The sequence below is a fragment of the Sitodiplosis mosellana genome, unplaced genomic scaffold (genome assembly GCF_009176505.1).
Source record: "Sitodiplosis mosellana isolate CC-2019 unplaced genomic scaffold, AAFC_SMos_1.0 Smas_scaffold_6226, whole genome shotgun sequence".
Lineage (NCBI taxonomy): Eukaryota > Metazoa > Arthropoda > Insecta > Diptera > Cecidomyiidae > Sitodiplosis > Sitodiplosis mosellana.
In genome coordinates, this window is record NW_022601467.1 from 12,356,230 (window position 1) to 12,384,006 (window position 27,777).

General features: G+C 37.7%; 2 protein-coding genes across 7 annotated transcripts in view; one reads left to right on the forward strand and one right to left on the reverse strand.

Annotated features, from left to right (window-relative positions):
- LOC129578019 (uncharacterized) overlaps positions 1 to 27,777 on the reverse strand; it is a 247,842-nt gene that overhangs the window by 180,484 nt on the left and 39,581 nt on the right. For both annotated transcript variants that reach the window (XM_055466053.1, XM_055466052.1), the window contains exon 2: positions 21,501 to 22,305. In XM_055466053.1, coding sequence (XP_055322028.1) covers positions 21,501 to 21,681 — 181 coding nt within the window. In that variant the 5' untranslated portion in view covers positions 21,682 to 22,305. The remainder of the gene's footprint in view (positions 1 to 21,500; positions 22,306 to 27,777) is intronic.
- LOC129578012 (putative fatty acyl-CoA reductase CG5065) lies at positions 5,869 to 14,264 on the forward strand. 5 transcript variants are annotated; one of them, XM_055466042.1, is made up of 11 exons: positions 5,911 to 6,053; positions 6,179 to 6,266; positions 9,978 to 10,251; positions 10,437 to 10,530; positions 11,873 to 12,127; positions 12,273 to 12,418; positions 12,501 to 12,803; positions 12,938 to 13,180; positions 13,338 to 13,489; positions 13,597 to 13,702; positions 13,858 to 14,264. In XM_055466042.1, the coding sequence occupies exons 3-11, from the start codon at positions 10,112 to 10,114 to the stop codon at positions 14,009 to 14,011; spliced, it is 1,593 nt and encodes a 530-aa protein (XP_055322017.1). In that variant the 5' UTR covers positions 5,911 to 6,053; positions 6,179 to 6,266; positions 9,978 to 10,111; the 3' UTR covers positions 14,012 to 14,264. The 5 variants fall into 5 exon arrangements, with proteins under 5 accessions (XP_055322016.1, XP_055322017.1, XP_055322020.1 ...); XM_055466045.1 differs by having other exon boundaries at positions 9,986 to 10,251; XM_055466041.1 differs by having other exon boundaries at positions 5,869 to 6,266.

The following is a 27,777-nucleotide window of genomic DNA, read 5'->3' on the forward strand; positions in this document are numbered from 1 at the left end:
TCTGTAGAGAGAGAGAGAGAGAGAGAGAGAGAGAGAGAGAGAGAGAGAGAGTCAATGAAAATCGCGTTTGCAGAAAATTAGCTTCTAAAGGAAATGGCCGAAAATGAAAATGGGAAATGGGTTAGTTAAAAGCTGACTGATGTTTTCCATTTGGCTTCATTCTTTTCTTAGCGCCTTTTGCCCTCCACCATAAACACATAAGATGAGTGAAAGAGTGAAGTGGTCAACGGCAACCAGGCTAAAATGGATGGAGGAAAAGAGAAACGCACAGTGTAGCGAGAGTTTTTCAACTGAAATTTTCACAGTAAATGGTATCAAAAGAGTAATATTGAAATGGAAATATATATGCGGTTATCAAGATATTATCTCGGCTTCGCCTTTTCGCAGTAAAACATGACGCAGTTTTCGCATGCATAACCGACCAACCCAACAGCAAACATTCCGACCAAAAGCACCAAAATACAACACCATTGAACCAAACACGCAGCATTAATAGCAGTAGCAGTAGCAGCACCAGCAATAACAGCCTTGTGTGGCGTTTGTACTTTGTCATTGGCCACTGAACAAATGGTGCAAATGTTTGTGAATTTTATACGCCAATAGAGCGCTCAAGAATGGACATAATAGACTTGTGAGTGTCATTTGTTTAATTAAATGTTTTGTAAATAATCATTGGTTTTGACTGTACGAATTACGTGTTTCAGAAATGGTCATATTACTGTTACGTTTCTGGTTATTCTCGTTTGCTGTGTATTGTGTTTGTAGTTTTGTGTATTTCATTTGTTCTGTTCTTATATTTGCTGACGCGTTATTTGCTATTTTTACGAAACAATTTCTGACTGGTTGCGAGTTCGTGCAGTAACACAAAAGCGTGCAAACACACAGGCGCATGGTGAATAAAAGAGATGAAGAGCGCTGGAATTGCGATGAAAATGTTCGAGAATGAGAGAGTGGAGACGCACGGTCCTACATTGTAGGTTTTTCGTATGCCCGTTGAGAGTGCAGAAGCGTTGATGTATGTTTTGTGTGAGATACAGTGAGGATTAGGTAGCGTTCAAGCCCGATGAATATTCATTTAGATATATTCGCGATAGAATATCAACGGTGATAAATCAAATAAGCTGCGGTTTTGATCATACGGCAGCGCAACCGAGTGTTTTTTGCCGATCGAAATCTTTGTGCCCCACATATATTCGTTGGTCGTGCCAAGTAATACCAAAAATTGCGCACACCGAAATCAAGCTAAATCGCTTGCAGCAGATTTATTTTCTTGAGTTGTTTTCATTTAAAGTCACCACCAAAAACGATTCATCCTTAACTGCTGCCATGTAAGAGGCTCACTCTCACTCCCGGTATGTGTGTGTGTGTGTGTGTGTGTATTTTGGTATGTCACATCAAATATACAAGTGCTCTGTCTCTTTCCCACAGTATTTCCTTTAGCAATTTCTGTTTATTTACAACCAAAAACCAAGAGAGGGAAAAAAATAATAAATTGTATTTAAAAAGAAGATTGATGACTGTTTGTAGGTTGTTCGTCGTCGACGACGGCGTCGGCGGCGGTGGCAGTATTGAGAGATTTTCCTCAAGCTTGCTCCCTCTATCTTTCTATCACGTTCTGTTTCTCTATCTTTCTCAATCGCTCACATTGGCTTTCAAAACCGGTGTTTTTCGGTTTTGCACGACTATTCCCTGTGTCACCCGTATGCCATTCATGCCAATCGCTTATGAAATTTTATTCAACAGCGTCGAACGAACTCAAACAATGCGCTACATTCCAGCAACCGCTCCATTATATTCCGATATAAAAATGGGCATACACGACGAGAGAGTGGGAAAAGCATGCGAAAAAAAAAAATCACAATTGAATGAAGCGCACCAAATATATCCGTCATCTCTGTTGAAGAAGTAAAAGAAAAGGAAATAAAAACACACAGAGAGAGAGAGAGGGAGAGAAAAAAGAGAATAAGGAAATTCCATGGAATAATTGATATCTTTTGAAGCGCATTTCGTGTTTCGTGCTTTCTTGGCGGCCAAATAATCGCTGATTTATTAATTGTCGTTTAGAGAATCAGAATGAAATATTGCCCCAAATTCAGTAGCGTTTCGTTGCCAACATGAATATTGAATAGCTGATATTACGATATTCAACATTTGAAGCGATTTCTTTGTAAAATATGTACATAAAATGGTTTTTATCATGTTTCACATTGAATATCGCAATCGGATTCCACATTGGAGGGCCATTTATCGAAAATATCCATTCATTTGTCCAGTATATACTGTATAAATAGCATAGCATACATTGTAATATTCGGTGAGTGCCACTGAACAAATATTCATACTTATTTAGTGCGTGAGACGCACGCGGATGAGATGAAGCAAAGCGAAAGAGAAGCGGGCAACACTTCATACGAACGAACGATATAGCGCACATACATTTCGTCACTCCGTCGTTAGAATACGGACACAAACACAAACACAAACACAAACACCCCATTGACTCTATGTTCTAGTTGCGCGCTTCCCTTTCGCTTTGCTTCATCTCATCTGCATGCGTCTCACTCACTAAATGAGTATAAATATTTTTTCAGTGGCACTCATCGAATATTACAATGTATGATAAATAGTCTATTGAGATTATAAATGCTACATCGAAGTATTAAAAAAAAGGTTCAAATAAACGAGCAACGGAAGACTCTCGCTGATTTTTCCTGTATACATTTGAAATCGTACAGAAGCCAACGATATTGTGTATTGATTCGGTTAACAATTACAAATAAATATACGACATTTGTTATGCCAATTCATTTGAATGAACGGAGCGCGACTGGAATGATTGGAGGACCGTATGCCAAATTGAAATTATATTAAAATTGATAATTGCCTTGGAAAAAGGCAAGCTTATTATTGTATTCGAATTTTGAACGCTTTCCAAACAAATATACATACAAATTAACCCACAAACAAGCATTAACGCTAAACTACTTTGCCAAATGGGATTTTCTCTCTTCATCTCCATCTCCCTGCCTCCATTCCTTACACTCAATTGAACGCAATTCGGTGGGGGATGAAACACTAAACAGCTATAAAATGTTGATACTTATTCAATTTTAAAGTCGCGCAAATGATTTAGCACCCATGAAACAGAAACAGGCTTAGGCAAATGATAATCAAAACATCGACGAACCCTTTTCACAGTAATTGAATTGGCCGATGATGGGGTGGCATGCAAACGATGAAATCAATTCAAACCAAGCATTGGTTTTCGGGTGTGCTGTACGTGCGCTCATTCGTTCGTCTGTTTGTGTTGGACTGAAATCCGAACAATGTTAAATTGTCAGCAATTTGTATCCGCGACTATGTGTGTATGTGTGAATGTGTGCCCATAATTTCGACAAATTCGACTTATATTTATATGCCATATTCACAAGCTGACACCCAATGCTTCCGCTTGAGTGTTAAAAATCCCATTGCGTTCGCATCACATGTGTACGCACACGGTCCTAAAATGCCTTCATATCGTTTTATTTTGGCCAGGGAATAACAAACGATATGTATTTTGTGGCAGCACTTTTCGGTATTAATTTGTAGGGGCCAACGCATCATTCGAATTAAGCATAAGTCGACAAATGCTCAAGAATGCTATAGCTATGCCATGAATCTGACGATCTGTGTGATGAAGCCAATGTGATGGACTGGGCCATGTTTTGTGCTGTTGATAATCGGGCGCATACCGCTCACTCTCCCGCTCAATTTTCATCCCCAATCTTTTTTTCTAACTATAAACAAACAGTCATTCATACTATGCATTTATTTATATGCACATCAAATGAACGTTTTGGATAGCATCGCATAATCACATAGTGCTCCCCATCACCGAACACACGCACACACACATCTACCCACACATACACGCATTTATCCGAAAATAATGAGAACGTGTTGTGTGAACGCTTCAAACGCATCACATTTTTTTGCATTGCTTACCGCTTTGCACATAATTTAAATATTCAAAATGAGTGTTATTATGTGCCAGTACAGAGTACACCGAAACACATAAAATCCGTGTAAGTAAACGAGATGATTTGATTCCCGTGTTGAACGCTCATGAGACCTCTTTTTATCTGTCCCTTTCTCCCTACCTTCGTTACGAACAGAGATTCCATAGAATCTCTATCCCACTCTCTCTCTCTCTGCCTCCCTCTCTCTCTGTGTAAGCAAAATCAGATCGTGTACAAGAGAAAATGTGGCATACAAATCTGCTTGAATATTTACCAAACAAATTTAAGAAATAAATTTTATTCACAATTTCCATATGCTCAAGTGTTTTGCGAAAGCAAAATACATGGATTAATTCGAAACGGTGTCGAAGCATACGTATACGTCGTAGGTACACTTGTATGCCAACAAACTGATAGAAGCGAGCAACGGCAAACACTTGATTCTGATGAGAGAATTTTATTGAATTTTGGGATGTTGTTGCTGTTGTTGGTGGTGGTGGTGGTGGAAAAGGAGCAGTCATTCGAATGTACGTATACACATCTCGTTTCAACCGGAAAAACGATAGACCCGGTAATATTTCGCAGCATAGTCACTGTACACGCGTTCCACTCATTTCAGCACCATCAAATCTGTGTGCTATGCATTGAAATGAACGGCACATTCATTGAATATTCATTCTCATCAATTATGATAAAGTATTGGTTTTCTTCAACACAAACTAACACATTCGAACACAAATGTGATGAAATGACACGGCCAAAAATGTTGCGGCCAATACGATTGGACGCGACGGCGGACAGTAACTCAATGCATGCACATAATTTACTCTTAAGAGGACATTCAACCATGCCATATCATTTTTCTTTGTTTGTTCAGATATAGTAAATGATTTGTGTGATTTCAAGGTTGCCTTGTGGCAAAAAGAGCAAAAAAAGAACCGTGCTAGAGTAAAACGCTTTGTTGTTGTCATTTCAAATTAAATTGCATGTCTGTTTGATGCAACCAGTTTGGTTTTTGTATTTCCCCATTTCATCTGTTCGCGGAGAGTGAGTGAACGGGTGTGTGTGTGTATGTGTGAGAGAGTGAGAGTAAGAGTGAGATCGCATGTGTGTTTAACTGTCGTTATTCAGTTCAGCACTCCTCAGCATTAACATGTGTTTATTGCACGAATCAAATAACAAGCGAACAAACGATTATGTCAAAACAAAGAAAACATTCAAATAAATTGCATGTGATAAGTTGATGGCACAAGATGAGAGAACGGGGCTCGTGCATACACACAAATGAATTTTGCCGGCATCACCGTGTTCTTCATATGAACGCGATTTGATAAAAATTCAAATGCAATCCACGAGTCAAAAAATCAATAATGTCTTTCAATAAGCCAAGACAATTTGAACGTGTGTTCGATCTATTGCGGGAACTTGACTCAAGAAACGTCAAACCATCAGTTTAATCGGTATGAGAAGAATAATGTGCATGCTGTCGATTTTTTATTAAATGAAAAATCGTGTGTGTTGTCCCAGTTCCAGTAGCGCGCGAACACAATATGTATAAGATCAATTGGTAAAATGTAGCGGCGCGGCAGGCCTGAAAACGAAAATCAAGCGACCAACCGAAGCAAGACAAAAGAAGCAAAGAAGAATGTGGTTCAAGACATCGTAAGAAATATATACGCACCGTACACACATTGGTATAAATCGTGTTAACGAAATCAACATCAAATACAATAAGGTACGTTCCAGTGTTTCGTGCGGAAGATTGTGTGCAATGAATATAATAAAACGGCAGCAACGCCAGCAATCACACAGACACAACGTATCAACAACGAAAAATTAAAAAAGACAAAATGAAAAGAAACGAGAAACGTTTCACTCGTTGTAAAATACATTGCGTCTGCCATATACCCACGTTGGATTTTTGTTAGACACCTCAGTCTTATTGTTGTTTCCAGCCTTAGCGCATATACAAACCAACGACCGAATCGTTTGCAGCCAATTCATTATTATTAATCGAAATTCGTGCAGAGAATTTATTGTAAACAGTATATAGTGAGTTGCGCGTGTGCATCGCTGTTCTCGTCTTACCGTTGAAATTCTGTGCTCGTGCGGTGTTTGATAGAATTCGTTGCATTTATTTTTGGTTTCTCTTGTTTTTTTTTTACATTGGATAAAAGAAACACAAGCGGGAAAAAATCCAATCATTCTCTCTGGAAGTTCAACCGATTTCATTTACCTTCGAGAAGCTATTTGATCAAAATATATGTAATTATTTTATCTATTTATTTAAAAACAATGATTCCTAATTCCGATGTTATGTTTGTCATTTTCGCTCAGTGATTCTTTGATTTTATTCGACCTCTTTCATATGATGATAGCACAATCAATCACCTGACGTCAATAACGAATTAGACATGCGCTCTATAATAAAATCCATTGTATGGACTGGAATTGAGTAATTTGAATTTAAAATCGAATAAATTTTGCTACATTTTAACACAAACGAAATAAAAAAAAAAATAATTAAAAGTGAAAGTTCAATTGAATGAATATCAATTTACATTTGATTTATTAAAATTAGCGGTGTGAAAATCAATTGAACAAATTTCCAATTACGTAGCTTGTAATCTGACCAATGTTCGTGAAAACCCAATGGTTTTTGCAAAACAAAAAACACACACGTTGCAAACATTGCTGAAATTACTTGTTATTTTGCACACAATTTGTTTACGTATTTAACCAGCTAAATTTACCTGATCTTATAAATAAACCACAGTATTTAGAATTTAATCGTAATTACTTGACACGAGACATCGCAAGTCTATTACGCAAATCAGCAATTTTATTAAGCATTCTTCTGTTTTTCTGTTTCATTTGTGTGTGTATGTGTCGCGGGAGCGAATTTTAATGAATGGAACATTTTCGTTTATGTCAATTCGTTCTATTTTCATTATATTGCATCGTGCAGAATAATTTGATAAAAATGTATTGATACAGTTGTCTAGCGTTGAAAGTTCATTCATTGTTTATTTTGAGATGGTTTGATTACCGGTTGCGGTTAGCGTCCATTTAATTTATGCAAAGTTGATGTGTTTTCGTAAACAAAATAGGAGGCGGCGGCAGATAAGTTAACGCACCGACTAAACAAAACGTGTTTTTTTTCGTGGAATTCGTCGGGTTAAGTGTGTGTGTGTGCTGCAAATTTTGCGTAGCAAAATATTTTCAAATAAATGTCGCCAGTGACATTTGGCGGTTTACAGGCAATCGTGTTCGTATGATTAACATTAACCGAAGAAACGAAATCTTTTGTTTTTGACAAGGATATAAAAAAAAACTAATTTTCTTTTTCTTCCATATTTCCAACGTCAATGTTTTTAGTTCACGCGAAAGGCGACAAAGTCAACACATGTTAAATATTCGATTTGACTTAAGCAATTTTTCTAGTTAAATCTAGCAATTTCCCGGTGCGATCGTCGTCGCTATTTGACCAAACGAGTATTTCGGTTGGGCAATCAATTCAATTACTTTCAAACAAGCGAAATAAAGCCAGATGCGATTAGTTCGTGTGTGTGTGTTGTTGTTGTTGTGTTTTTTTTCGAATGTACAAAAGTCACATGTTGGCTAAATTAATAGCTGAAATTGCAAGACCTGGGCGGCAGAAAATGCATTAGTACGCTGCACACGGCACACACTAACACACTAACACACTCATGCCGAAATTAAACGGTAACTATTCACTAGCGTTTGCTGTTCTCTGTGCAGCACACGTGCATTGAACGCTCGCGCGTTTCGTCTGCATTCGGCATTTAATGCACTCGCAAGCACTCCACTTTTCGTACGTGTTTTATGTCGATTACATGATCAATTGTAAAAGCCAAACAACACATCAACCGAAAAAAAAAGCAGGCACTAGCACCAGCAGTAGTGGTAGCAGCAAAAGCAAAAGGCGAAAAAATAATCAGAAGAAAAAGAAAAAGGTAGCAAAACACCAGCCAAACCATAAATGCATGAAGTCTTTTAATGGTAAACATGGTGCAGAAGTATTGCATGTATTTTGACATAGACGGCAATGATGCGAAAAAATGTGCCAATCCAAAACGGGGGTCTCGGAGCTCATACACATCCACACGTAAACATACAACAAAACACCATATTCTTATTCGTCTGTGTCTTCGTTCCGATGGATTCCATGCATTCACACGCATTTCACAATGTTTCACTTAAAAATCGATCAATGAACACATACACGCTCACACATGTACGAGCGCGATTATTGTCTAAAAACTAGTATATGGAGCGGTGCGGTGAACGATAAATTCATAGAGAATACCATTTAACCATTTAGGTGCATGATTATGATGAAATCCGGCAAAATGAATAATGCACATTGCACATTCATAGCATCCGTTCGGTGCTATTCACCGACACACAAAACAGAAAATGTGCAATTTAATTGATTAGAAACAAAAGGTTATGATCTAGTGAATATTTTGCATTTAATGTTTGATTAATCGCAATTACGACAAAGATTGATTTAATGTAATCGCAACCGTTAAATCAAAGAATAAATATCTTCATTATTTCCAGTGCATTGGTCGGATCGTTTATCTTCTTCAATTTATTTTTTACTTTCGGGTACAAAAATTAACAAAATGTCGTTAATTCGATGTTTTGCTGAACTCATTCATGCATCGTGTTACAAGTGAAATCACATCATTGTGCTACCGCACAATTTATATTTCATCATATTACAACATCACTTTCGATTTTTTTTTCTTTGTAAATTTCATTTTCTGGTTTAAGTATCGTGCACTTTTTTCTCTGGTTCACATTCGTTGTACCGCGCGTATGTGGTTTTGGTTTGAACAACAACAATAAAAAAAGATTTACCATTCAACGGTTTGCTGAATGGAATGAATTACATTCACCGAGGAAATTCAATTGCGTTGCATATGTTGTTATTGTGGCCGTCTCATTCGTTCTTTTAAATTAATTACAGCTCGTTTGCCGGGCTTTACTCTCTCTCTCTCTCTTTCTCTTGCTTCTCATTGCTGTGCCGCGCTTGGCCGAAATGGTCTCATTTCATAGCCCTTTTCAACGGTTTGGTGGGATATTTACAAATATTTTGCCATGTAAAAATATGCTTCAATTTCGATAAATTCCGTTAGCAAACATATTAATATCGGAGACGCAATCGCCAAAGACAGTATACAGTGTCTGGCCCGGTCAATTAACCAGTTCGTAAAACAAAGAAGCCAACCATAAGAACCGAAACACACGCGCACACATACACTCTCATCAAAACCCATGGCAATCTAATGAAAAGTACGTCTACGCATTGAAATTGCAATAGCAAACAGTAATAACAAGAGCACCATTTGATGGTTGTGTGACGACATTGTAGCAAATTTTCCACCTAATTACTTTTTTTCAAAAGAAGTCGAAACCACATCGCATTGACATTCCCACCGTATAGCCAAGCAGCAGCGAGTAATAAAATGAATAGGAAAACGAAATAACAAACCGAAATTTTGTAACCGAAAAAATATTTTTCAATCGAGGAATATTACTCTTTTCACTTTTTATGCGTTTCACTACTGTTGTTTTTATATGATATTGAAATCGAAATATTAAATATGTTTAAGTGTTACCAAAACGACCATAAAAGTAGTTTCGCTTCAATGAATCGGTACGGTCGTTTCTCGGTTGCTTCAGTTTAAAAAACAATTGTATCTATTGCTTTTCTTTTCTGCGTATGTGACGTTTTATGATGTCTCACGCATAAAATTAACAACTATATTAAATGTTGGCCTTGAATTGCGTGATTTAGTGTTTTAATATGTTGTCAACTTTGACAATGTGTGGTGACCATCAATGAACATGAATGACATTTTGTTGGGTTAATTTTTTTTTCAAGTGTGCTATGACCAATTTAATTGCAATAAAATGAAATGAAAATTTCTTTCTCATTGCCAGATTGACAGACAGCCGAAATAAAGTGAAGTAAATCAACAAAAAAAGAAAACAATAAGCGACACGAACGAGAGAGAAAGAGAGAGAGAGAGGCAGAGAGACAGTGAGAGAGAAGGAGGAAAAAAGAAGAAAACGAAATGGCTGAACACACAGCAAAATTCGAGACGCTCGACAGCGTTGAAGAGGATCGTGTGCGAAAAATGTATGCAAATCGCAGCATTCTCATAACAGGTGGAACTGGATTCTTGGGAAAAGTTTTAATTGAAAAATTTTTGAGGTAATTTTTTGTTTTTCATGTACCGCGTCATGCGGTGCGCGGTGACCATGTCATGTGCATATTTAAGTTGTTCAAATCACCCGAATGAATGTGCCAGTCCACATTCCGCAAGTTAATATTCTTTTTTTTCTTTGCCGCATTGCTTCTTTTCGTAATTTTTCCGCTTATTCATTCCATTTTTGTAGAACTTGTCCAGAAATAGAAAAACTTTATTTGCTCGTTCGCCCGAAGAGAGGTAGAGAACCATGTGACCGACTGGGAGACATCTTTAGCAATGTGGTAGGTAGCTGAATATTATGACATCCACGAATATTTGGTTGCGGTTCAGTTTGTGCTGCTGTGAAGTTATATTTTTGATTTTGATTCTCTTTCCTCTCGGTTCTTCACAAATGAACAAAAAAAACATTGAACATTGCAGAATATTCGCTTCTTTACATCTCGCCAAAAATCCATTTGATTTAGACAAATTCGAATGATTATCATAATAAAATGATCAATTTCATCCGAAAAATTTAAAAGGGAACGCTAAATCAGTGTCCATGTAAATGAATTAAATGGAATGAAGAAAGGTGGCTAAGTGCCGTGTCATTGTTGGCGTCGATGACGTTGGGGTATTAGTTTTCAACGTTTTGTTCACATTAACAGATTGTGATATGTGTCAAATTTCGCACCGTGTGGCCAATAAATTTTCGGTTCGGTTGCAATTCATACTTCATTTTATAACTGCTCTTTCAGCATATCGCTCGCTCATTTGACCTGAGCGCGCTCACGGTCTCGCTGGCAGTGATCTAATAATCCAAGGCCAATTTGTATTATCAATGTTTTTAATTGCTATGAATGTTAGACGAGAAATTTCAATGAGCATCAGCATCGTAAACGATGACAGCCGACCGTCAGTTGTTGGTGCTCAGTTGGTGTGTGTGTGCCCATTTCATAATCGAATCGAAATTGACTGAGAGCCGATGTGAAGAAGGCCATTATTCATTAAATTATACATATTAATTGATATCTAATAATGTCTCGTTCAATGGTCGAGACCAATTTTCATATTGAAATCGCCTTGTTGCTGTCTGTCTGAGCTGTTTTTGTGCGAAACGGATATTTTTTTGTTATTGTTTGGATTCATTTTACCGCAGACCATACCACGCGCATTTTTTTTGTTCAAATTGTCACAGCTGCAATTTTGGCTACGTGCTTTCAAATCAAGTCCGCAAATAACTTAAAAATTAATATAACCGTGATTTGAATAAAAAAAAAAACAAGAAAACGAGTATAGCCAAATTCCACATCAATTCAATCTTAAATCCAATCGAACAATACATTTTTTTCAAAAAGTTTCGTAGGTGATCTCTTTGTTGAAGAAACTATGAACCTTATTGCTTTTGCTATTTTAGATCCATTATCTGATTTTGTTACCTTGCTTACATTGAATATGATTCGAGTATTCGATACGAAAATTGAAATCTGTGCAGAGGAGCACGATATTTTCATGGCAGAAAGCAAACAAACAAACAAAAAACGACTTCAAAAGTATTTGGTGTTTTCTCGTGAATAGAGTTAGACGATGCGATGGATCATTCGTAGTGCTAAAACGATGTATGTTTGAATTTTCATTTTTCAGCTCTTTGACGGATTGAAGGAAACACGAGGACTGGACACGATCATTAATCAATGTCATGTGATTTCCGGTGATTGTTCTTTACCTGATTTGGGCATTTCAGACGACGACCGAAAATTGTTAGCCGAAAATGTGTCAATTGTTTATCATTGCGCTGCAACGGTGCGATTCGATGAAACGTTGAAGCGTGCTGTTTTGCTCAACACCCGAGGCACCAAACTGATGCTCGAACTGAGCAAAACATTCAAGAAATTGGCCGTAAGCATAAATTGAGTTTACTCTTTTCATTTGATGTTGTTGTTGCTGTTGATGATGGTGGTGGTGGTGGTGATGATGCTTTAAAGCACTATCTTTCTTGTCGGCTCTCTTTTTGCATAATTTATCAATAATTGATGTTTTGCAGCTATTTTGCTATGTGTCGACGTCATACTGTCACCTGAATGAAAGATTGCTTATGGAAAAACCGTATCCAGCACCAGCTGATCCGCATCGTATCATTAAATCGATTGAATGGCTTGACGAGGAAGTTGTGCATGCAATGACCAGGCAGTACGTGTGCTTATTTATTCATTGTCTATTTTAATTTTCAGCTTTCGATAAACAAGTATTCATTACATGTTTTTATGTGTAGGATTCTGGGCAATTTCCCAAATACGTATGCGTTTACAAAGTGTCTGTCGGAAGCGTTGGTTGTCGAACAAATGGATGAAATGCCAGCCGTTATAATGCGACCATCGATTGTGATTCCAATTCGATATGAACCGATACCCGGCTGGACAGACAATATTAACGGACCAACGGGTTTGTTAATTGGCGCTGGCAAAGGTGTACTTCGTTCGATGTACTGTAATTCAAGTAGCTACGGTGATTACTTGCCTGTCGATTATGCCGTTAATGGAATAATGGTTTCGTCTTGGAACTTTGTCTACAACAAGTAATTTCATTTTTTCCCACACATACACACATGCACTGTGTCGATACGACACACATATTTTTCATATATATGTATATAAATAAATCGCAATTTAATCGGTGGGTTTTCGTTTCTGATCATCATCAACAATACAGAGATTTTAGCCGTCGTGTTTATCATTTAGTGAGCTCGGCTGAAATCAAAGTTTCTTGGAAGGAATTGATTGATTGTGGTCGTTGGATAATATGTAACAAATTACCCTTAAACGGAGTCGTTTGGTATCCAGGCGGATCGATGAAGAGCAGTCGCTTACATCATAACATCTGCTGTATACTATTCCATTGGATTCCCGCTATTCTGATCGATTGCTTATTGTTCTGTCTTCGATATCCGCCTGTGTGAGTAACGATGCATGAAAAGCACATTTTTCTACTCTTACTTCTTTTTCTCCTTTTTCGCCTCAATATTTCGCTCGTCCGCTCTCTCTCTCTCTCCCTTGCGCGCGCGACGATAATTGGCCAATTAATTAAATGTCGACGTTTTCCATCATTTCAGACTATGCCGTGTTCAGCGACGGATCCAAAAAGGTTTCGATGTATTCGAATATTATGCCAACAACCAATGGGACTTTGACAACAGTAATGTACTTTATCTGCGTACGATAATAAATAAAACCGAAGAACAGCGATACGCCATAGAGGATAAACGTATGTTAACCATTTGAAAAGAATTACATACATAGATAGAGTAAACGCAATGAAATGGCATTTATTTTTCGATTTGTTTTTTTTTCTTTCTGCTCTTTTTGCTCCAGAAATCGATATGTACGAATACTTTGAGCACTGTATTCATGCGGCCCGACTATATATTCTAAAGGAAACGGATGACACCATTCCAGCGGCAAGACGTCACATGAAAGTGTACGTGCCTCATCTCATTTTATATTCAAAACGCATTTTATACGTTACACAATGACATTATTTGCGAGTTAATCAACTAAATCAATTTGATTGTTCATGTTCTTCTTCTTCTTCTTCTTCTTTTTTCTTCCGCCTCTTATTTGGGACCATTGCAGAATGTACGCTGTCGATAGAATTGTCCGGTTCTTGTTCCTTGGCCTATTCATTTACTATGTGGGTGGAGCAATATTCGGTTCGTTTTTCTCGACAAGCTCAGTGATGATAGCAGATTCCATCGTTGACACATTGGACGCAAATGTGTCAGCATAAAATTGTGTTAGCTCATAAGATTTAAAAAATTGTTTTTCATATCATTAATACTACGACACTGCGATGTCTCTATAAATATAATCAAATACTTCAACAAGAATAATTCTTCTACGGGAACCAGAGAAAACCATTATTTAGTGCAATCGAGACCTTATTTTATGATTTTCTTTTTGTAATTTTAAATCGGTTTTAAATCGTTGGACTCTTTTAAAATCGAATAAAAATCAAGTGTATGCGGATATTGTAACCAAAATTGCAAATGATTTTATGGTTTCAATCAATTATGTTACAATAATAAGTCATGAACCTCTTTCAGAAGGTGATGTGTATGAATGAACTTGTGGGTAAGTTTTCTTCTCTTCCAGTGGATAAACCATATATGCAGCCATGGTAATAAGTAATTTGTGGCGTTGTAACTTATGAAAAAGAAGGGAGAGAAAAAAAAACGCCACTCGAATTTATGTAATTAAATCACGAATTCAATTTGCCCGAAATTTAGCGCTGGCAATGGCATAAGTAAGTGGCACGTTCTTTGTTCGTTAACGATGATTCACTCAAGTGGTTATGTTGATGACACATTTTAAACGAGTATGTGCGAGACTTATCGAAGCGATGAACGCAAACTAGAGTACATCCTACATATATACTTTTCTGTCGTAGTTTTTTTTTGCGTTTGTTGTTTAATTTTTATAAAGAAATCAAATATTTAGATGATATCGCGTTGAAACACTTGAAGCTATTGTGTTGTAATTTTGTAAATAAGCAGAAAAACGTAACAAGTAATCAAAATAATGTCTTCAACTGTGTAGCATATTTGAATGGCACCGAGAGTACAAGATGCCAAAGTGGAATGAGTACAAAACTTGGAATGAGTGCCACGATGGCTGCGATATATATGAGTGTGTGTGTGTGTGTGTGTGTGTGTGTGTGTATGAGAGAGAGAGAGAGTGTCTGTGTGAGCGAGAGTGTGTGTTTGTTTGCCGTGTGTGTTCGCATTAGTGTGTCCTTAGAGCTGTTTAATGCAGCCCACTTTTGAGAATGCTTATTTATTCATTGGTATTAGAGCAAAGGCAATTAAACGGAAAATCGCGCTCTCTTCGTTTGATTCCTACGATCAGATTAATAGTATGCCAAAGCAAAAACAAAGCAACCATGACGCGCTGAACTCAACCGACAATGTGCATACAACGTGCAATAACATGATGACGGCAATAACGATATTTGAATTGCCTACGTTTCTCTGTCTCTCTCTCTCTCTCTCTCTCTCCTTTTCACTTGCCGTCACAATCGTCTCATCTACCTTTCGTTTGATGATTATGCGAATCGAATGAGAGGCAGCAACTTTATACCGCCGTAATGATAGTGAACGGGAGCGAGTGAGTAAAAGAGAGAGAAAAAAAAACTCAACTGTCGGAAGATGATGGAAAATGGAGATGAAGAAAAAGTGGTTTTTCATCTCTAATGTGTTGTATGTGTATGATGCTGTGTTTGACGCGGTTTTCACAAACTTATCGCTCTTATCACAACAATAGAGGAGAAAACCCGTTGTATTTAGACACCGAAATGGGATCACTTGGCGAAGAGACAGAAATATACATACGGAGGCAGAGACAGAGAGAGAGAAAACGACGAGATGAACGTGCTCTCCGGCTTAACTTAACTCAACTTAACGATAACTTTCAACAAGATATTTATACGAAAGTTCTAATGAATGCTGCTTGTGTTTGTGTTCCTTTCGCCTCTTATCATATATGCATTTTAACGGGAATCCGTGTGTATGTTTGTGCGCGTGCAAGTGTTTTTCCATCGGCCTCATACATTCATATAATCATATATATATTCGAGAGGAGAGGAGAAATTCATTCAGCCATTTCATATATAGGCAAATGTGAGAGTCTTAATCTTAATGCTTTGGCTGATGCTTTACACGCTTGATTCGCTCGAGTTTATGTATGTTGTCGTTGTGCTTAGATTAACATGTCTGACAATCTTATATGTGCAATTCAACAAGAGAAACATTTTCCTAATTCCCAACAGCAATGTGATTTGGGTGGCGATGGTGCCTTGATTAATCCCTTTCTCCTCCTTATTTCTGCATCATAACAATGGGAAATGAAGACGTAGGAAAAAATGCCGCGCTTGAAATTGCCAATTGAGAAAAATTACAGATTTGCATGAGTGACTTAATTTTTTTTTTGTATGTGTATGGGTATGGGTATGTGTGTTGAATCCCATCACCTTACATGCTCTATTCGTTTCTTCCATGATGTTAAGTGTGTACATTATAATGTTTTTTTGCCACTTATCATCGTGCCGAAATGAATGAAGGTGTTTGTGCAATGCGTGTGTGTGTCATTTTGCATAAATGTTTCTACACGCACTCGCATGCACGTAATGAGTTTTTGTTAATAAGAATCAGTGCTGCGGCTGCTGTTGCTGCTGCAAACACCACATTTCGATTAGATAAGATGTTTTCTTTGCCTGACCCGCTCCACTTTGCGCATTTTGTTATGCCATTTATATTCATCAATTGTTAAGTGTTGAGGTGTAACCATGTTACGAGCCATGCATACAACATTCTATCTGAGCTTTATTCCTACATTTCGGGCGCACGTGCAAATGTTTCTCTCTCTCTCTCGCTCGCTCTCATTCACGCTCCTTCGCATCGAACAATGAACATCGTATTGAGCTGAGCATACATGGAAATTATCCCTTAACATCCGACTTCGACTTTGCACTCCAAAATTAACATCTAATCAGAAGTGTTTCTGTAGCCTACATGTTGGCTACAACCATTTTTCTTTTCCTTTCGGGGCCAACCTTTCTTTCGCCGATTTGCCATATCATGCCATTGGAAAATGAACTGTGCATGCAGTACAGTTTGGCCGATTTGATTAGAATTTCCATTGCCTTATGATTGCGGCAGAGATTTGCTGTCAATGATTCTGAACATCGATTTCTGGCTGTATGTGAGTGTGTATGTGTGTTTGTGTTGGTTTCCGCAATGTTATCGCTAGATGATATGACCTTGATAGCGAACAAGCACAAGCTTTGACTCTTCAATAGAGTCTAACTACATCACAATAACAATTGAACCGGAATAAGTTCGTTGTTCTGCTGTTGTTGGTTTGTGAAACTCACTGTGTTTGGCATCTTCGCGCGCTCACTTGGTATTTACGAAAATGCTCATGATGACATTTGCATTTGTAAGGCAATTGATTTTGATTCTATTCCGGCTAAAAGGTCCATATATTTTTGGATTATGGGTGAGCGTGTGCGTTTGTGTGTATGTGTGTGTGTGTATGTGTACGCGCGAACCAAAGAATCCGACTCCAGGCTCAACGTTGTGCCGGATCGCGTTTACTTGTTTATAATTCATTGATAGTGAATCTTAATACCCCCATAAACTTTCCTTTTGTCACACACGCACATTGTGTTGGAAGTCGCGTCACATGGTGGCAATCTAACAAGAAGATTCACTAAATTAATTCCTCTGCATTATAGGAATTTGTATGTTTGTTTGTGCGTGCGATCCGTTTTCTCTATCCATGAGACGAGTATGAACTTTCTGATGCTCTTTCCAATGTTGTAACGCTCGCGACTTCTTTTTCTTCTTCTTCTTCGTTTTCGCCGTTACAGCCGTTACAGCCGTTACAGTTGTCGTCTTCTGCATTTTCTTCTCGCTGAACGAATGTGTGTTGTTCGCAATATTCACGCATAAAGTTTACATTTAAATAGACGAAATGAATAATAGATGTCGATTTTCTTCGTCACAGCGCACATCAATCGTATTTCACATGATGAGTCAAGAAAAATGTCACGGTGAAAAGCAATAGAAAAGCAATAATTTTTCCGAGAGGACCCGAATCGAATCTGAATGGTGAATGGTGTGAAGATAGAGTGGGCGCACGAACGAATGAGCGAGCAAACCAACAATCGAATAAGATTCATGTCTCGAGTGGAGTGCACACGGAATTTTTGTGTGGAAGTTCTGAGTGATGGAGTTTCTCTCAAACGAAGACGAAGAGAGAAGAAGAGAGAGAAAATGAGAAATGTGAAGAATTTTCACCGCCACTTTGCCCATCACACACTGAATCGGAAAATGAGTTACAAACAAAAGGCTAAGTGTTAAAAGTGTATTCTTAATCTTCATGCCTCCTGTCGCCATACAATACTCGTGCCCAAACTCTTGTTGTTACGGGTAATGTAATTTTTTTCTTCTACAGGCTTTCCTTTCATTATTGATCTAGTTCTTGCTGTCATTCCACCGAGCATGGCATTGTTTTCCGTGTGTACGAGGCGCGTTTTGTTTGTACCAAAATATTTTTCGTGTGTTGACAACGTCTGCCATTAAATACGCTACTTGCCCGTCAAAGTGATGTGTAATGGTTCTGCATTCCGTATCATGTTAGATTGCTTTTCAGTCATTCTCTCGCTTTCTTTAACACTCACAGGCCCAGAGCGCGATTCCACCGCCTCGTTACAATCTATTATCATGATTGTTATTCGCCATTTGAATGTGGGGGCTTGTTTGTGTGTGCCTGTGTGTGTTTGCTTTTTTTCCTTTTATTTATCGCGTATTTTACGTTCTGTATTGTGTCATACGAATATGTTGGGACACGGCACATACGATTACTGTCATTGTCGCTTGCTCTCTCACTTACTCACCTACTCTCTTTGTTGCGCCCGCGTCTCATGTTATTTTCAACAATAGAATTTCTGTGTGTCGTTATGTAAGTAAAAAATAATGTGATGAATGATGTACGCAATTTCTTATACGGATTTCATGTTTTTTTCTGCTTCGCAAGCACTTATTTACACGTTTCACATTGTTCGCAACGGGTACGCATTGTTTGTCTCATCCAATAGAAATAAACAATTCCTTGTACCGTGAGTTGCGCTGAGATTCGGATGTTTCTTTGTGGATTCAAATCATATCTGGCGACAATATGTATGTGTGTGTGTGTTTTGGAAACAAAAAAGCAGAAATTTCACCCACAATGTCATCCGTAAAATACAACATAAAACACTCTATCGATGTTTCATTCAAACAAATGTTTCACCAAACGCACATATCTATTCGAATTAAATAAACGACGACGTTTTTATTTTGTTCTTACATGTTTTGTACGCTGTTTCGCGATTGTTGCGCTCTTCATTTGCTAAATATGAAGACGCGCGTGGTAACGCATAATGATAAAATAGGATTCGTTCGCAGAATGAGCCCGGCAAAGAGTTGGCAAAAGCGTGTCTCGCGTATGAAAAACAATATCTTTTTACATTACAAACGCAATTCTCTGAGGTTAAAATGGAAACAGAGTGAGAGAGAAAGACAGAATTTACTTATTTTTTTGCAGTTGTTAATTTATTCTCAACAAACACACACAAAATGTAATGACGTGCTTTGTTTCGGATTGCTCCCTTATCATCTCATTTCTCTCGTTCGTTTGCTGATTTACATTTATTACACAACGAATTTAACCACAAAAGCATCGCACCGTACTAACAATATTATTAAATATCACCTCAGGCGCAATTCAAATATAAATAAACATATATGCACTTTCTTTTGCGGCATCTTTTATTTACGAATTATAAAAGGGATCACTTGGCAAACACGACAAACGCACACACACACACACACACACACACACACACACACACAATGATAATAATTCGAGAATAAAAAAACAATGTGAATATATTTCGTGTCGCTTGTTCTACTGTTTTGTTTTGCTGCCATAAATGTGTAGCAAAAGAATAAAAGAAAAACATTGATTTCAAGCGAGATAATATTTCTTTTTTTTCGCGAGACGAATTTCTGTTGTTCTGGTATTCTAACCCAACGCGTCAAAAATGCAAATTCCTAGAAACTGCTCGTTTTAATCGCAAACATTTAAATTGAGCTGAAAATTCTAATTTCCATGACCTGCATCTTACTTCTGTTACCAAATGAACCACGTACGAACTATATAACTAAGACTTATTATTTTTATTATTGAATATGAACGGAGGGCACACATGACTTTCCGCCATAACGGCATGTTTATAGGAAAAGAAAACACAAAATGAATTTGAATTTGGTGGTTTGGTAATTTTTGCATTGCTTCCTGACAGGAACCGTCTGCAACATACAAAATTTAGTATTGTGTTACAGTTGCACAGGAAAGCATATACTTAATGACCCTTGAAGAGTCCTTATGAAAATGGTATTGCATTCAAACCACTTAGTTCACATTTTGTTCTGTTTTTTTTTCGTTGTGGTTGATACATTCGTATTAACGATTGTATTGTTTAAGTTCGGTTGCATGGTCGTACACGGACAAATTCGAAATCAATGCGAGCAGCGGGAACTATGAAAGAGAATATTTGCGATGGAATGAAATCAAAATTGCAAATCGGTCTAAATTGAATTTGAAATTTTTGCAACATTTGCCTGCAGGCCAAGAGGAAAATCACACCTGGCTCACATTTTGTGGTGTGTGAGTTTTTTTCCGCTCATTGCAAAATAATAAAAAAAACAAGGCGCTCCTTATTTTCTGCTACTAAATTGCGTTTGTTTAAGCAAGAAGGCTAGAATTTTCACATTCTTTGTTAAATTTTCGTTCATTGTATTTACGGGTGTGAGTATACACAAGATGAAACGAAAGAAGAAGAAGAAGAAGAAAAAAAATGGTACACATTGTGCGCAAAAATATTAATCGCATTGTCAGTATTGTACCCTCTTAGCGAAGTATAAGCGAGTCGCTCAGCACATGATTCGGCGAAGGTCAAAATGTAGTTTTGCTTTAGCATTTTGTTTTTCTCTCTTCGTCTCGTTATATAAATCTCAAAGGCTTTTTTGTTTGTTTGCACCGAAAAAAAAGAACAATAATTATGGCTTTCGTTGGTGGTGTTTTTTTTCCCGCTCTTTGTTCAGTTCAGTGTCGAGTACTTTTAGAATAATAATAATCATAAAGTAGATGTTGGTGGTTGCGTTGATGCCCCTGCAACAAAACTGCTCGTCTACTTTCTCACTTTGGCCCCATCCAGTGCTGTTAAAAGGAACATTAAGGAAAAAATCTTTTCCGTCGTCGTTGTTTATGATTGTGTTATGTCTGCCCCGCGATCTTCATTCACGCTGTATGGACGCGAGAAAGCGAGAGATTTTCCCATTGCACACAAATCGCAAGGTCCATTAAAAGCGGTGAGAAAAAAGAATTGCTGTACTGTTTTTTTTCTCGGTTAATTCTTGTGCACGCTTGAAATTCACAAGTGGAACAGTCGTTTGAAATGAGACAGAAGAAGAAAAAAAAACGGGACCACGCACACGTTACACACTAGTACGAAAGGAAAAATTATTTTGGTGCGCGCACAAACGAAATAATAAAACAAAATACGTAACCAAAAATGCCGGCCATTGTAGCGTCGAAATGACGAACCAAATGCGAATGAAAATGAAAATAAGTAAATGGTTTAAAAGTAAATGTAATTAAAACTGTAAACTTACCGCAATTCACCAAAATTTGTAAAAGTAAACCGATGCTAAGGACTCGCCGCCACAAACTACTGCAATTGCTATTGTTCGCCTTCATTTTGTAAGTTTTCGTGTGATGGTAACTGCTGCTGCTGCTTTTAAATTCTCTATAATTTTGTGGTGTCGACGCGTTGCTCTTCCTAATTTTCATCATTTATTTTAATAATTTATTGTTATTATTATTGTTCCTTTTCTCGAGATTTTGCACACCTTTTACTCGTTTTTATGTTGTTTTTTTTTCTCTCTCTCTCTCTCTCTCTCTCTCTCTCTTCTCGCTCTTTTTTTGGCTTTTAAAAATCCTTGGCTCGTTATGAGAATGCACTTTTATTTCTATTTATGTATTAAAGAGACGATAGTACTCTGTTGTAGTTCTGTTTTTCACGTCTACTGCATTTGAAACGATTTGATTTCGGTTTTGCGGGCACCTTTTGTTATTATTCACTAATTATCGCGTTCAAACACCGGCTGAAGTTGTCCTTTCTACTTCCTTAAATGACAATATCACTGAGAATTTTAACCGTTTTGGATGGAATGCAATTTTAGCACTGAGTACGTATTGATAGTTGGATGACAATGCACAGAATGTTTCCGTTGGAAGAAATATTTGTGTGTGTACGTTTTTTTTTCTCCACGTCACATGTGTGTGTGTTACCTTTCACATGCGCTTCAAAACAACGCAATCAATTATCTGTAGCCAATTGTTTTGAATATGCACATACTCTCATGTGTTTGTCTGGATTTTGCATCGGTTGTATGTATCAAAGTTCCGTCTCGTTCGCTGCAAAAAAAAAGAGGAAAAGAGAAAATGTACAAACAACATTAGAACACACATGATACAAAACGGTGAAAAAAAAGAAGCAGCAAAACCATTGTTCGTCTGCTACATTTGTTGAAACAAATGCACTTTAGCCTTTTGAAATTTTAAACAAGCTAATGATTACAAAGTCCTCGCCACACGGAGAGCGAGCATAATTCGAAGCAGCACACATCGACACTGCAGATAAAACCGAAACGAAAAATAAATAGTTTAATCATTTGTTTATTATGTGTCATTCGAATGGGGGAGTTTTTTTCGTCGTCGTCGTCGTCGTCGTCGTCTTCCTCTTCTTCTACTACTCTCTTCACAGTGTACGCTCATCGTGGTTTACATTGATGTTATACATGTTTTGATGCATTTCCCTGTGTTCAAAAATTGCAAACGTGTATGCGCTCGCGCGCATTCGCGGGGTGCACATCTGAAAATGTCTTTGTTTCATGAATTCTCCCATTTGTCTGTTACCAAAACTGAATAAAATACAATAGAATCACGGTCTGTAAATATTTATTTGCATCTATTGAATTGCGCTCGACCCGACATACACACGGGCACTTATGCCAGTGCACCTTGATACACACGATACGCCTGCTCGATGCTCGATTCCATTTTAGAACTTGGGATTGTACAATGTACACAATCTCCATCTCTCTTCACGTTGCACAACGTCTCTTTCGTTCAGACGTTTTTTCCTGACATTTGTGCAAGCCGAGTGAACATGTCGAGAGCGAAAGAGAACGAGAACGAGTGAATGTGGGGAGGAAGAGAGCGGCTTTTAAGTGAATTCCATTTCAAAATGAAAATTGAAGTGTTAAAGTAAATAATGCATTTTTCTTCTAAATTACGTTCGGTTATTGTAGCTAGTTTTTTGTTCGCCTGTGTCGCATCATTTTCCACACGGCCGTGTCATCTTTATGGAGTTGAACTTGATTTAGCTTGGATGATTGTTTTCCATGTATCCATTTACTCAAATGATTTATTCGAAACTGTCATCTTTTAGCGCTTACGAAAACGCGCTCGCTCACGCTCTCTCTCCTTGAAATCTATCCGCAATTTCTGCGACACCACACACACATTTCTCGTTCATTATTCTTCAGTTCTATCTCCTTCCACCCTTCAGTGTTCTGCGGCGACAGCAGCAGCTCATTGTGTCGTTGAGTTTGAGCGAAACGCATATTTTCCGTGGGTTTTTCTCCGGTTATTAGGTGCCATCAACTCGGTTTCTTGCCTTTTCCTGTTGTTGTTGTTGCGCATTGAGTGTGTTTGCGTACTCATTTCACATTATCTCATTGAAATGCCGAGAAAAACGGGCGCAAATCTTATTTAGCTAAGTGAATCAGTAAGTTGAACGTTTTTCAATACGAATTTCAACTGTACATACTATGGGTATCTATCGTTGTGATGAATGAATTTTCACCGAAAGAGGATCGCACCAAGACATTGGCTTTTGTTCTTCCATCATCAACGCAATTCGCCAATTTTGAAGTTCAAATTCAAACGACACTGCACTCACTGTCTTGCTCACTGTTACCAGCGCACAAAATCACATTGAACCGACAAAGACAGATGAAACGAAATCCTCGTTGGTTCGCTGTGTTTTGCTTCCAATATTTGAATAAATATTTACTTTGCCTTAAGTGGATACTATTTGTTAATGTCTGTATTTTTATGTGCTTAGATGTGATCCAGTAAACAATTCATACAGCACTAATCATCATCATCGTCGTCTTCATCAACTTTCAGTATCGTCAATGTTGTTTTCATCATCGTAACTCGTCGCTCTTAGCTCATCTTATCTCATCGCGCTGTCTATTTCTTTCTTTCTTTCTTCTGTCCCGGTGAAATTGTTGCGTTTGCGAGTACCAAACAAAATATACGAGTCAGATGTAGACTTTTGCTACCGTTTTTCCCATGAACCTCGTCCAATTCGGGCACTTTTTTTTGCACTCTTTGCACTTGGCGAGCTGGCTCAAACACACACGAACGCATTTTACTTTTCCATTATGCTGATTTTTCTTCCTTACCCACTAAAACAATATCTCTCTGGACGGAAAGATGATATATTGCTTGTTGTGTGCTGCTTACGCTTACGTTGCTTGACTTATGTTCACTTTTTATTTCCGTCCGGTAGTACACACCGGTGCCCATGTATGTTGCGAAAAGTGTCTGCCAGCGCTTGATGCTCTTGGCGCTCTGGCTTACACACACACAGACTTTAGAGTTTACAAATTCGAGAAAGAGATTTTAGTGCTAATCATGATCAAAACAATAACATTTATTGTGCTAATTTTCGTCGGCTCAAATAGATGAAACGAGGAAACATGTAATTCTTTAGCTCTTCTCTGCTTGTTTTCCATTACGTACTTGAGTTTATCCTCTCTCTCTCTCTCTCTCTCTCTCTCTCTCTCTCTCTCTCTCTCTCCCTTTGTTCTTTTTCCTGCTTTTTCACTGTGTGCTCCGTTTCGTTTCGTTGCGCGCATATCATACCGTGAGAGATTTTCCTTTTTTGAATATGGCCAACAATTTATCGTCATACTAATGTGTGTGTGTGTGTGTGTGTGTGTTTGTCTCCTGGCGAAAAAAGGAGGAATAGTGGAGCAGAGGATGGGATACTCTGCCACATCGAGATGCAGTGACGTACAAATTACTCTCAAGCCTTGAATGCATATTTTAGTGGGTAAATAGTCGCCACACACAGCATTCAGCGATTGTGTGTTTTAGCGCTGTCATGTTATGTGTGTATGTGTTTGGGATATATGTCTGAAATGTTGATGTGTTCATGTCACTAACAAGGGCAAGCAAACGTAATTCGTTCGTTTTGTATATTCAAACTCAAGTGTGCATCGTTATTCCATTATATTATCGTCCTGTTTTATTATATTATTATTTTCAGCGAACATAGTGTGTCTCCCTTTCTATCGTCCTCGTTCCTCTCCGCCTTCTGCATCCTTTTTTATTTCTTCTGCATCGGTTATGCCATTTTTATTCGGTATGTGTCCCTCTCTCTCTCTCTCTCTCTCTCTCTCTCTCTCTCTCTCAAAATTCATTTGTATTTTTATTTGGTTTCATTTCTTGTTGGTTTGAGAGCGAGCCAAAGAGAGGGAACACGAGAGTTAGTTTTCTTTGTGTTGTTTTTAATATCACAATATAATAGAGAGAAGAGAAACAAATTTATGGATGATTACATATGCATCCAAATGTTTTCCACATATGCGAGTATTTATTGTATGCATAGAAAATCCGTATCTTTTTTGGCTCTTGTTTTTCTTTCCCGATGTTTCTGTTTCACATTCACTTGCCCGTCGCTCTCTTTCATTCTCTCTCTCTCTCTCTGTCTCTCTCGTTTGCTATCGCTCTCTTTACACTATGAGCTAGCGCTCCCGATCTACGCTATGGAACTTATTTATATATGGACGAGAAACTTTACACCGTTGATAGAAAGTGTGTTTCGTATGTGTTACTATGCGGCTGACATGTTTTGCATTTGCTATTGCTATCGGTATTGCCATTGCCATCACCATTGCACTCTGTGTATCTCTCATTCATATTTGGGATATAGCTATAATTATATGTATATTGTATCCGTATTTATTGCGGCTCTGTCTATTTTTAGAGCCTAGTTTTCGATGGAAGAGAAATACAAAAAAAATGTCAAAATACGAGATCTCGTTATGTTTAGAATTTGTATACACGTATGTTTTTGTTTGTTTTGATTCGTTCTTATTTGGCCGTGCAGCTCATTCACAGTGAGAGAGATGAGACAAAATGTGCACATGCGGATACAATGTGAATCACACTGTTATTATTATTATTGTTGTTGTTTTTGTTATTCTTTGTCTCTTTTCTTTTTTCTTTCCACAGTTTTTGAGTGTGTATTTCATTTGATTTAACAGTCGATTCCGTTTTGGCTGTGATATAAGACACACTTTCATTCATGCTTATGCTCGTGCATACCGCTCGATCGTCATCTGTATGCCGTAATATAAACAATCCACCGATCCAACTGTGAAATGCGACGAATAATGTTGAGAATACAAATAGTGCGGAAAATTGGTAATGAAATGTAAGAAATGTGACGATTTAACACTTAAATCGATGTCACTCCTTCGACATACTATTCTCTTCTTCTTCTTCTTCTTCTTCTTCTTCTTGCTGTTGCTGAAATATTATCTTGTTACGCTTGATCTTTTTCCCGTAAACGAATCGGGCGATGAAACAATTTTCAAACTATACTTTTTTTCCGTACTTTTCAATTTGACTGAAGAATTGGTAAAGAAACCGCCTCGTTGCCGTTAGAGAGACCAAAAGCAATTTGCGAATGAACTGAAGGGAGAAAAAAAGAACCAAAGACGATATTTTATTGCTGTACATTAAAGGCGGCAGTAATAAAGAGAGCGGTGAATGAGTTGCGCCAAAAACTATGTGTGCGAGTGCATGTAACGGTAGAGCCGAAATGTCAGGTTTGCCATTTTATAACAACCGCTGTGAAATTAGTGAATTTATTTACTTTAGATTTTCCCAGTATTTTGTCTTTTCACCGTGGATGAGGCGACCATTAACAGCACAAAACAGTGTACTGTCACATTGCCGTCTGCTAGTGCTCACCACTATTATTTTACTTCCTTTTGTTTTTAATTCCATTCTCATCCCATAATTTATTTCTCTGTATATTTTTGTTTTTTTTTTATTTGTTGGTTGGTTAGCCAGTTTCGGCTCGTGTGTGGCACTCACTCCGTTTTCACGGATGTGCAACGTGTGGCACACACTCAACCTTCTTCACATATATGCACATTGCACACTGAATGAACCGTATTTTATGTTTGTACCAATTTCCACTAATTCTGGACAAACTCAATTCGACCAAAAATTGAATGATGACACAAAAATGTACCACTGCATTTCGCCATGACAACTTTATGTGAATCATTCTGATTCTACGTTTTTTTTAATTATATCAAGTGCAGCTCAGCCGCTCAGACATTTTTTTCTCCTTCCAAATGGCATGGCATCCATCAACATCGATGTACATGTGGATGGACAAGTTGAAAAAAAAAGCAAATTACATCAACACTTTTTCTTTCTCTCTCTCTTTCTCCGAAGTCCCAGTGTTTTGGTGTTTTTTTTCTCTTCTGCTATCTTTTACATTTCTTGATTAGGTTGTGACATCATTCGTTGGTTTTTATTCCGATCTCAGATTGTTCGTGATGATTTGTATGCGTTGTAAAATGCTCGATTGGGCGTTGACAGAGTGTGTGGTTTCAATGTTTTTGAGCATTAGCTTATTTGTCGTATAGTTTTTGGTGTGTTTGTGTGTAAATTTCCATTTAAATCTAATGTTTGGGATTTTCCACGGTTTATTTGTTGGAACAGTCAACGGTGCACTTAAAAGTGCTTTAAAAATGAGACATTAATGATATTTAATTCGGCTGCCTGTAA

Excerpts from the sequence above, each read along its gene's own strand:
- LOC129578012 (XM_055466041.1), top strand. The coding sequence starts at position 10,112 with ATGGCTGAACACACAGCAAAATTCGAGACGCTCGACAGCGTTGAAGAG. Across the intron at positions 12,419-12,500 it reads GTGCATGCAATGACCAGGCA|GATTCTGGGCAATTTCCCAA; the intron begins GTACGTGTGCTT and ends TTTTATGTGTAG. Across the intron at positions 13,490-13,596 it reads ATACGCCATAGAGGATAAAC|AAATCGATATGTACGAATAC; the intron begins GTATGTTAACCA and ends TTTTTGCTCCAG.